Source organism: Periophthalmus magnuspinnatus, chromosome 1 (assembly GCF_009829125.3).
Source record: "Periophthalmus magnuspinnatus isolate fPerMag1 chromosome 1, fPerMag1.2.pri, whole genome shotgun sequence".
Lineage (NCBI taxonomy): Eukaryota > Metazoa > Chordata > Actinopteri > Gobiiformes > Gobiidae > Periophthalmus > Periophthalmus magnuspinnatus.
The window spans coordinates 26989467-27001911 of NC_047126.1; the positions used below are offsets into that span (position 1 = coordinate 26989467).

At 40.3% G+C, this 12445-nt stretch overlaps 1 protein-coding gene across 1 annotated transcript in view; it reads right to left on the reverse strand.

Moving 5' to 3' along the window:
- Positions 1–12445, reverse strand: part of cacna1ab (calcium channel, voltage-dependent, P/Q type, alpha 1A subunit, b) — a 121551-nt gene that overhangs the window by 84125 nt on the left and 24981 nt on the right. Inside the window, 6 exon segments of the mRNA XM_055224199.1 lie at positions 1129–1170; positions 1498–1613; positions 1703–1806; positions 4434–4621; positions 6064–6216; positions 6538–6629. Coding sequence (XP_055080174.1) covers positions 1129–1170; positions 1498–1613; positions 1703–1806; positions 4434–4621; positions 6064–6216; positions 6538–6629 — 695 coding nt within the window.

The window sequence follows — 12445 nt, forward strand, 5'->3', positions numbered from 1 at the left end:
GACTAAAGCAGGAATAAAACCAGGACTAAAACCAGAATTAAATCAGGACAGGACTGTATATATTCAATACACTGTTCATAGGTTACTTCCAAGATATAAACTCTAAATAGGTATACTATGTACTATGTACTGCCTGGAATGTTCCACAGTAGGGCTTTATATTTATCTAAAATATATTATTTTTTAGCTAAAAAATAGATTAAAAAAACCAAGCATTTTTACACTGAGCGAGATCACCTCTACAAATCTGACCAGTAACTTGGCCTGGTGGCATCACCTGCATGTCTCCATGGAGATAGATAAGTTTAATGGCATACTGTGGAACATTCCAAGCAAAGCTATAAAATCTCAGTGGAGAAAATCAGATGGCAGCCACTTCAACAAAAAAGTTATACAGTGCACCTATAATTCACACTAGTATCACATCCACTCACATCAGAATAATAAAAATAAAAGTTAGTATGTCTAAAATCCACACATCCAAATGGGAGCTGGCCGTGACTCGATTGTTTGAGGAAATCTTTGGCAAAAATCACAAAGAAAAAAATAAAAAGTGTGGCGTCAGAACTCACAGGAAGAGTTCTGTCCATGCTCCATCTGTCCGAGATCCGATTGTCTTTTCCAATCGGCCAAGGACATTTCAGAACAGTCCAGTTTCATTTTTATACCCAGGAGACAGTTATAGGGCCTATACCTAATTTCTCGCATGTATTTGAGCAAAATGTGTCTTGCCCCAGTGAAGATTAGGGCTGCACGATTTTGGAAAATAATTTAATTGCGATTGATATTAGATTTGTGATACATGTTTAATAAGTAGGATTCTGTTCAGAGTGTACATTTGAGAGAAGACTGAAATATGAACTGATAAACTAACACAAGAATCCATGCATTTCAGAACATGTTTGTAAAGGTCTAATGTACAGGGTTAGCAGCTTTTACTCAGAATAAGACCTCATGGAGTCACAAGGATATTCCATAATAAGTGTGTAGAGGTCTAAAGTACAGGTACAACAAGAATTTTCTATAATACAGATATATTGTAAAATCAGCTCTATAAAATGTTAATAAGTTCGGTAAATCTGTTCTAACAATTACAAATCCATAGATCAAAACTACAAACAGACTCACCATCAAAGTTCCCTGTTCCATCTTCGGCCAGAATCACCTCCTCTGTTAAAACAACAAATGTGTAAGTCAGGTATTAATAATAATAATAATAATAATTTGTGGGACTTCAGTGGAGGACACTTCTGTATTCACAAAGGTATGTCTTTGTGTGGCTGTGCTAATATTAACTTCTATTTAACATTAAACAACATTAAATTTGCAGTACAGATGGCCCGATTATTATTACCCAATAAGTGTAGACTATTTCAGTCAGTGGTGCTATTTAAATAATGATTAGATTCCAAAATGATCATTAGCATTGAGACATTTAGTTCCTTGTGACATTCTCATCATCATACCTACACAGACCTGCTTAATAGATTGACACACCTGCTTTACAGATCCACTCCAGGTACCCATTGAGCTCTCTCTCAATCTGCTGCTGCCTCCGGAGCTTTAGAAACTCACTCCTGTTCTCTACTCGCTCCCTCTCTTTGGCAAACTCCCTGTGGGACACACCACACATACAACATGTGAGTTATTATTACCTGTGATATTTATATTAAAGGGAGCACAGTTCTTAGGGGGGACGTACCCGGAGAGCACACCCAGCACCAGGTTGAGCATGAAGAAGGAGCCGATGATGATGAGGGGAATGTAGTACATCCAGTTCCATGCGCTGCCCTCCACGTCATTACTCTGACAACACAACGTACACATTTAAACATAAAGGAAGTATAAACTGGACATCCACTGATATGGGTTTTGTCATGGCATGAATCCAAAGATACAGATAGACGAGGATCTGCAGATTTTTTTTGTTATTTTTACCAAATTATATCATTTGAATTTACTACAAATTCCCCCCACAACCTTGTTTTACTACAAACTGTCACATTTTGTGTAGTTATCTCTTGGCACTAAATGTCCAAATATTTTATGCATATTCTTCAGGCATCTCATTGGCCCAAACTAAATATCAACCTCTGCTGAAGATCTGAGGTGGACAGCCACTATGCCAAAAAGTGCAAATATCATTCTAAATTAGTAGCCAGTCTTTTATAAACTAAAGTCTATGTATAAAATGCCTCCCATGTCATTACTCTGAAAATACATAGTGTTATAAGCAAATTGGCAGTGTGGCGTCATTTTAGGAACTTATATCTAAAATGCATCACAATAAAGACATCTAATTGGGCTGAGCGATATGAGAAAAAAATAGATATTTTTTTCTCCCATATTGATCAATCCCAATATTCAATTTAATTTTGTGTTATGAAAAACTAAAATTAATTCTTTGAACATAAACAATACTTTTAATCAGTGCTATATATATATAGTAGTCACATAAAATAGTCAAATATCTTCCATCTGCCTCAGGCTACATGCTTTTAATGACCTCTCCATTAAGAACACCCAAACTGATAGACCTGAATCTTGATTAAAATTTTATAAATTGCACTGCCTAATCAACAAATTTAATGAAACTTTACCTACACAAATGTTCAAATAATAAACATTTGTAGCAAGCTCTGCATACAGTACAGTACAATACAAAAGCTACACTTTTGCCATATTACCTCACTGAGGCCAAGCTAGCAAAAACAGCTGCAGTTTACTTACTTCAATTAGCTTAGCAATGCTACAACAAATGCTATTTTGTCCAAGCTATGTACTCACCTGGGCGATATATATACACACATATATATATATATACATACCTTTTTTTTTTTTTAAATAAAATTTAGTTTGACTTCAGAGCAAACTAGCTCTAAGCTAGCAAAACCCGATCCAGCTATTTTAACAGAGCCATGCTAACCTCCTGTCCTGTTTGTAGTAGCAGTGGCTGTTAGCTAAAGTTCAGCGTTAGTTATTTACCGTTAGCATAGCCCTTTTACCTAATCCTTAAGATTTAAAGCTACAGTAACATTTTGGGTATAGGGTTCACACTAAAATTACTATTGAAACTAGATACTCATTTGAGCAAGTATCAATAATAAAAAAGTCACATTCACAGGACAGAAATGAACCTTTCCTGAATAGATTTAGAATGATTTTGAGCTGTATCAGAACAAGTATAAGACACATAGACTAGTGTACGCCCATGGACCACTATGGAACCTACTGGACGACTGAGGGATCACACAGATATAAGGCCACATGGGAATATAAAAGAAAGTTCTATGATTCAATATTGAAAATCATATTCTACTGTCTCAAGAAAGAGTGTTTTTGTTTTAATCATGTTATCGGAATCGAGTCTATTCCTTAATATCAAAATCAAGCTTGTAATTTTAGTATTGTTACAGCACTATTTGGGCAACTTTTTGATTGGTTGAAGTGAAACTTTCTTGTTGATTTGAATGTTTTCTTGATGACACATTGTAAAAATAGAAATACATTTTGTACTAGCAAATTTAAAATAAACCAACCACCATATGTTTGTGTGACAATACTTCCTCTCACCTCTCCCCCCCCCCACTCCTTCTCTCTTCCTCCCTCACTGCACTCCCTCTTTCTCTTCTCTCCCCCCGTCTTTCTCCCCATTTGCTTCTGGTACTGACAGCTCCCCCATGTTTCTTTTATTTTTTCCATACCTCCCCTCTCGCTCTCTCTCTCTTCTGTCTCCTCACTCTCTCACTTCCCTCTCTTTCCTCCTCTCTATCCCTCTATCCTTCTTGTTCTGTCAGCCTCTTTTCTCTCAATCTTTTGTACCATCTACTTTCTTTCCCTACCTCTCTTGTCTCCCTTTCTCCCTCTCTCACTTCTTTCATCTGCTCTTTCTCTCTCTCTCTCTCCTCTTGTCTCCCTCCATCCTCTCTCTGCCTCCCTCTCTCCTCTTCCATCTTGTCTCCCCCTCCCTCCCCCTCTTCTTTCCGCTCTCCCTCCTCTCTTCATCTTCCTTTCTTCTATCTCCCCTGTCCTCGCTCTTCTCTCCCTCTCTCTCCTTCCCTTTGTCTTCTCTCCTTTTCTCTCACACTGCCTCCCCCTACCTCTCTCCTTCCCTCTCCCCTTCCCTCCCTCCCTCCCTCCTCCTCTCTTCTCTCTATTCTGGTCTCAGGTCTATTTTTAACCTGTTGTGATGGATGGAGCCCGACTTTACTCAGAACCAGCGAAGAGGAAATGATCAAACTTTAATACAGAGACCACACTGTAAAACTACAAGTCTACTGTACTAAAAAAACAACTCCACTGTCCTCAGATTAACTGGTTTAATACAGAGGGTGCACTGTCGAACTTTAAATTCTGTTTTAGTCCTGTTTTAGTACTGGTTCAGTCCTTGTTCAGTTCTGGTTTAGTCCTGGTTTAGTCCTGGTTTTACTCACATAGTATAACATATCGGTCCATCCCTCCATAGTGATGCATTGAAACACGGTCAGAACAGCAAACAGGATGTTGTCGAACTGTGTGATGCCATAGTTTGGTCCAAGCCAGCCACCTTTACAGGACGTTCCATTTGGACAGAGCCGAGATGGGAGTTCTGTGCCACAGGGGATGTCGTCCACTGTCTCATCTGCATAAAGACATAAAGAGAGGGAGAAGGGGAGAGAGGGGGGAGTTAATGTAGGGCAACATCTACAGTCACAACTGAGTTGGTCGTCAGTGTCATAACCTGCAGATAGAGGGCACACATACAAGTTTTTTTTCATTTTCTAGCTGGCTCCAATTCACTTTCTATTGAAAAACTATTGCCCTTTCTGTAATTGTTGCCATCGGGCTCATCATTATGACCTTAAAATCCCACTCTACATTATTGTGGGGTTTTTATTTAATTATTTGGTCCATAAATGAAGGTATGAACATAAATAGCAGAACAATCAGGATCTTTCTTTCCCAGTGGTGTCTCCTGCTAGTGTTAGCAACAGGTTTGATCAACAGCTAGTGTGCCTCATTGCTAAACTCCACACCAGCGGTGCGGGCGTTTAGCAGTGGAAAGGGGCAAGTACCTTCAACAACCTTGTCCCTGCATGGCTCTTTGGCATGCAGATTTCCAAACTCAGCACCAAACTAACTGCTATAACTGCAAGCCTCGACTGGCTTCATTTGGAGCCCAACACTATGGATGACGTCACAGTCCCTCAGTCCACTTCCATAGATATTTTTTCTGTGAGTTTAATGTTAAATCTATGGAGATTTTATGATACTGAAAACTAAACTCAGCATTGATTCAAAAGTATTCTGACACTATAGAGTGATGTAGTCCAGTGAGGTTCATCAGGTCTTTAATTGGTTTTAATACATTATTTTTTCAGACCACAGCTTAGTTATTTCAACTCATCACGAGTGGTTTGAGGAAGACCATTAGTGAACAGTTGAAACTTTCAGGTATGAAAACAAACTAAACCTTGGTCTGAAAAAAGAAACAATTAAAACGAATATATAGTCGTGGCCCAGCAGTTTACTGGGTTGTTCTACAGCACTTTTGTTTACTATTTAACATTGTTTTAGCTAATACATCTTTCTGATTGGATAATTGTCCTGAGAACTAAAACACCAAACTATAACATAGACAACTATGTCCTTATCTTATTGGCAAAAGCCAAACCTAAAACTGCACTGTTATTCCCACAGGAGACATATGTGTCACTGGAGCCTTACTCGATTTGGCACAGTTTTTCAAACTGAGCATGCCTAGATACTTTGGCTCTAGTGCTGAAGTTGCTGCAGTAACCAAACTTAGAACAAATCTCATTTTTGAGATTCGCTTGATTAAATTTACTCTTAGAATATAAATTCCATGAAATGGAAGTTTGATATAAATATTTTTAAACTTGCCAATACTCACTGGCAGAACACACAATAAACATATTTAAAAGAGTTACATCTTAAATTAAAACGCGCCAATTAAGATTGGACGCCAAGTTGGACAATAACAATGCGAACAGTTGAACTTGGCGTGTTTTTGTTGACGTTTCTCTTCCCGGTTCATGTCAGTCTAAGACAGAGGTTACTTACGGGTGATGTCATCATAACAGGTGGTGTGGAACTTCCCCATGTAGAACTCGAGCCCGATGATGGCGAACATGAGGATGGCCACGAACAAGAGCAACCCAATCTGTAGCAGAGGGATCATCGCCTTCATTATGGACTTCAACACGACCTGCAGGCCTAGTGGACAAACACAGAACAGTCAGAACAGTCCACATTATGGTTAAAGGTCTGGTATTACACAAAATTGACTCTTGTGAGCTTTAAGCCATGTTATAATGTTACCTCATCAAAAACATACTTAGAGTTGTGTTTTGTTTTCATTAACACGTTTAACAGACAAACCCTGAATATTTAGGCTAAGTTCCTCCACTGTGTTTTTAAACTGCATACACTTTCACTAGAATCTTTTTTTTTTTTTTTTTATTAAGCTCACAAGAGTCAGATTTTGTGTAATATAGGCCGTTTAAATAAATGGGAGATGGGAGATTTTGTACTGACTGGGAATGCCAGAGACAAGTTTGAGCGGCCGCAGCACTCGCACGGCTCGGAGAGTACGCAGGTCCAACTGAGAGCCCACTGAAGACAGGATACTGAAAAAGAGAAAGAAATAATTATTTGCAAATAGAAACATAAATGAAAGAGGGAGAAGAGAGACGGGGGTATTACCCAAAAAAATATACTACGCACAAAAGTAAAAAATTTGCTTAAAGAAGACATATCGTGCTGGTGTCTACTATATAGTTATAATCTATGACACCCAGTTGACTTTCACATTAGAAAACTGTGGTGCCCAATTGGATCCGATACCGATCACAAGAAAGAAGCCCCTCCTATATATCGCTGCAGATCACACGTTAGCGAGCTGCGGATTTTTTTTCTTTGTACCAAAATTACTACATGACGCTGCCGAGTGCTATGTGTATCAAAGAATGAGAAAATAAACTTGGAAAACAAAATAAATACACAATGGGCTTGATCCACAATATGGTTTCTTGGAAGTTTGCATAAAGGTGAATAAATGATGAGGGAAAACAACTATAATATGGTTAAAAAGTCAATGTTGCAGAATAACTCAACCAGTAGCTCACAGTATCAAACACACACACCCCAGTCCAGCCCATCTACCCCTCTGCTGTACCCCCTCCCTCTCTGCTCGAGCCCCTCCTCCTTTGCTGGCCTGTTTCTAATTCCGGTAAGAGCTCATATATTAAGACAGGAACACACAGATCAGCACAACCAGAGGAGGAAAGCGGAGCATGAGGAACCCGAAGAACCCAAGGAAACAAAGACACACAGGCCATAGCGCAGACAGGATCACAGAGGAAACACAGCAGAGTTTAAACTTTGTATGTTTCAAGAAGTCTCACTATAACATTTTAGCCAAGGCTGATTTTCAATGTCTGTCTCTATTGGCTTTTACGTAAAACACAGTGTGAACACAAGACCATAAAGACAAAATCAGGTCAGAGATGGTCACAAGTCTGACCTCTGATTTAAAAGTCTTCTAGTTTAAACAGGACCCGGTTTGTCTTTCCTTTCAGTTCTACAGGTTAAATGCGTGTTCATTCTTTAGAACCATTTCATTGTAGATCTTGAGCTAGGATCTTGTCTAGCTGGTGCATTAGAATACTGTGCATGCATGAGTGTGCCATTAATTCAGCAAAAGTTATAGAGTTGTCATTTGTCAAGTTCCGTAATTGCCTCATATCTGCTGCCCATGTCCAACCAGGAAATGAACAGACTTGGGCAAACGTTTTAGCAAAATCTTAAATATAGCTATCCGTTTTAATGAAATGCGTAGTCTAACCTGTCGTACGCACTTTACACTATAGATAGAGGCCAAATCTCCTTGTCAAAGTCTAATCTCGTCAGCTCTCAGAGGCTAAGCAGGGCTGGGCCTGGTTAGTACCTGGATGAGACACCGCTGGGAATACAAGATGCCACAGTGAGGCGCCACTGGCAAAACTATCACCCACATTGCCAAGTGTGAAAGTGGTGCATGAGTAGTGGTAGTGCACACAACTGTAAAGCATTTTAACGAAATTATTATTAGTTGCAATGTCCCAAAGTCTTTAAATATACTTGAGTAAAAGTAGTCACCTGCAAGTCTCACCTTGTGGTGTCAAGGTGGGACTTTCACTAGAGTCATTAAAGTCATTTCAGCCCTGGAATTGCCAATCTCTACTGAATAAAAGGTAAACGGTCGCTGTTTATTTGAAAACTACAGCTTCATGACCTCACAAGGTGGAACAGAGCATTTTAAGCTTTGGAGAGAGACTAATATTAAAGGGTTACTCCAATATGTGTGAATGAAACAAAACACAACTCCAGGTCTGTTTTTTTTAGGAAGTAACAACATTCTAACATGGCTTAAAGCTCACAAGAATCAGTTTAGCTAAATATGGGACATTTAAACTAATAGAAGCGTTCTGTAGAAGCTGGCACCTGTCCCTGGAGAGCAGGATGTGACAGATTGAAAAGCAGCAGTAGCACAAGTACTACAGAAGTAAGTATAACTGTGTAGTATTATGTAGTACCGGTGTGTAGTACGGTGTGTAGTAGTAGTGTGAGTGAGGTGTGAGAGACTGCACTGCTCAGGTGAACCTCAGGGGGGTGCCGCGGGAGGAGAGGTGACCGAGCAGAGCCGGCAGGGGCAACACCTGAGAAACACCTGTCGCACCTGTCAATCACATCTACTCTCAGAGGGATGGAGAGAGAGGAGAGAAAGAGAGAGATACAGGAGAGAGAGGGCTGTGAGAGAAATACAGGTGAGAGTGGGGAGGGAGGGAAAAAGAAAAGAGAGGAATAGAGAGAGGGAAGAAAAAGAGGGACTGCACATCATCCCACTAGTATAGAATTGATACTTTATTTATGCTAATGGTCAAAAAGAATGAGGCCCAACTAATTCATCACCACCTAAATGTTGAAAACCAATGACTGCGTCTAATACACAGTGTGTCATTTGTTTAGTTCAGGGGTAAATGCTCCATTGGTTCTGAAAAACATCTTTAACCAACTATCTAGGCATCCCGGACGCTCCCATGAGTTTTTATCTACTAAACCATGACAAATAAAGAATGTGACCCTGCTGTGTTACTGTGGCAGAGTGGTTATCCTGTCTCCTCCTCTCAGTACGGAGGTTGCGGGTTAGACTCCTCCCAGAGTGGAGTTTGCATATCCTTCCCGTGCTACTGTGGCAGAGTGGTTATCCCTGGTCTTCTCCCGTTGCCATGGAGACACATCCTCCCGGCGTCTCCAAGGTAACGCTCTCATTCACACCGCGTTACCGGGGCAACAGAGTCCGGGCTCATTGATGGAATCTCTTCACTGCCGCAGCATCAGCAGCTGAACGGAAGCAGCCGTGAACCAAAATAATTCAAAATCAAAACATAGTCAAGTCTGTACTAGTGTTGTCACGATACGAAGATTTCAAACTTGATTTTGATATTTAGGAATAGACTCAATACCAGTTGAGTTGCAGATAACTGGTGAGTTAAGTCTGACTTCATAAGCAAAACAGCAAACTTTGGTGATTATGGTCAAATATGATTGTTTCTATTTCTAAGAATAAAGTGTGTGAAATTGTCAAACTTTCATATGAATACATTTAGACTTAGCAATACTGGAGGCTACAGCAGACTGAACACGTGGTAAACATGTTTAAAAGTGTTAAATGAGTTAAATTAAAAACGTGCCAAATCGGGCAATGACACATGACACACTTTTGCTATGGGTAGGAATTCAGATGTAGGTATGTGTAGGTATCAGGTTATGAAATAATGATGCAATGTCCTATGATAAAATAAATATATCTTTTACAATAAAGGAGGTATTTTACTTCTATAGGGTAATAACTGCTTACACATAACATATTTATATCACCATGTTACCTTTTAAGTTTTGAAAATGCTATATTTGCCAAAAACAACAAATTGACAAGTTTAATTAGCTTAGCTTTTGTTTTTGAGACTTTGACTTTTCCTTATCACCTAGTCACTCCCCCCTCAGAGCACTATCACAACACAATCAGCTTGCATCCAGCTAATGAAACTACTGCACATCGTATCAGGTTTGTGAAGTTGTAGTAAATTGTTCTGCATCCTGCTTTTCTGTATCTATGGAGAATGGTCGTGTGGGAGCATGGGTGACATGGGTTTGTGGGCAGAGCAGTGCAGAGAATCTTACAGCTAACAACATGGATGGATCGAATAGGGCCCGGGAGAGATTGCTAGATTATGCAAACATGCATGGATGACATAAAACCTCTTTAGGCATGTATTTGATGAGGAACAATGTTTTAACATCATAGAAAACTCTCCTTAAGTATGATTGCACTGTTGAGAAATCATCTTTGGTCAGTATTTATTAAAACAAGTGGATCCCCAGTCCTCTGCTGCCCCCTGGTGCTCTGCTGTTGCGGGGGCAGGTGAAAGGAGCAGATATTTAATTTAGTTTATTTAGTTAATGAGATAAGGACAGTACACAATATACATGAATCTTAACAGGAGAGAGATATTGTACCAGGTTGTTTAAATCAGTGACCAGACCATTCTAAAAGTTCTGTAATACAATTCACTTCCAGTTTTCTCAACAGTATAAAATCGTCATCCAAAAGCATCTATGAATTAACTGACTGCAGAAGATCAGACCCTCTGCAGACACACATCAGTCCACATTATGGGAGCAGGTTTGGTTTGAAAATGTGTCATAGTTTGTACATATTATCATCTGTGTTGGTAACATACGACTGATGGACAACTGTGCATGAAAAAGCTAAGTTTCCAAATGCTGTCCTGTCTTTAGAGATGTACATACAGCAGACAAATGATCAGGTTTTCAAAATTTCAATGTTTTACAAGAATATAACAGTGGTGAAACAGCTGACCTTTCTTGTCATGGACCTTGAGAGCACTTTTATATAACGATCATAGAGGCCTCAGGGTAGATTTACATGACCGTGACCAATCTGTTGTGCGTTAAAGAAAATGTGGAATTACTGCATTTAGATCGGCACCTGAGGCGTCAATAACTAGGGACTTCCTGATGTATCTGAAATTGTCCGTGTTCACTTTTATAGTGTGTTGTGAAAAGGGGCAGGTAATGGGGGCAGATAGATGTATAGTTCTTATACATGCACTGCTGCTGTTGTTGGAGCAGAGACAGATGCAGAGGAGCAGGTAGAACGTGACCCAGTTTCTCTGCTGCAGCTCCAGATCAGAGCAGAGCAGAGAGAGCAAAAGAGTGGGGAGAGGAGAGGAGCGAGGGGGAGAAAAAGAGAGGGAGGAGAGGCGAGAGAGGAGAGAGGGGGGGAGTAAAGCAGTGTTGGCCCTGGTTAGTATTTGGATGGCAGACTGCTGGGAATATGAGGTGCCATAGTGGGACAGCAGAGACTCCAGTGTAAACTACTGCTGTGTCCTTAAGCAAGACACTTACAATATTTACCTATATGAAATTGGCGTGAGAGTGAATTTTAAAGTATACTTTTTGTCGCCGTAGGGAAATGTGTCTCTGCATTTGACCCATCCTTTCATACTGCAGAAGCAACTTGTCAGGAGCAGTGTGATTGGCAGTTGGGAGAACAGCCTTGCTTCAGTCGGTTTGTCCCAGGGCAGCTGTGGCTACAATACTAACACCCCCCCATCAAGCGTGAAGTGAATGAATTATGCAGTGTAAAGTATCTCTGAATGTCCCGCAATATAAATCGAATGCATTATTATTCCTGTTATAGTTCACCTTTAAGTATTCCCACTGTGTTTATGCCTCATCATTGACCACAGTTGTGTCTGAAGATTGATTTTTATGTGCGTTTTTCGATTGGCTGGTGACTGAGAGGCGGAGACTGAGGGGGTGGAGCGTTCCCGTGTGAAGACAGTGTGTAAAACATAGACGTGGGAGGGTCATGTGTCACCGCTGTGTAACTCCTGCTCCTTCTTTGACAGGGCATCTGACACACAAGGATACAGGAGGATGGTGGGCATTTGACACACAGTGACATCAGAGGGCGGGTGGGAGGGCCAAGTATAAGACGCGTAGACACATAGTATACACCCATGGACCACTATGGAACCCACCTGGACCACTGAGGGATCACACAGGTCACATAATATAAAAGAAAGTACTACTAAATACATAAATTAAAGGCCCCTGCTCTTTATCTGAGATTATGACATCCTCAGAACAGCCTTAGAATAATACAAATATTGTTAAACAGAGGCACAGTAAAGAGACTCCCTCACTCCTCTGTCCTGTCTCTGGTGTTAGGGGCGACCGAGGCACATTTACACAGGATTATATAGTCACGACTCAAAGGAGAGGGAGGGAAGAGAGAGACAAAGACAGAGGGAGAGGAGAGAGGGAAAGAGAGACAGCGAGAGTAATAAAAAGGGTGGGGTGTTTGAGAAAGAAA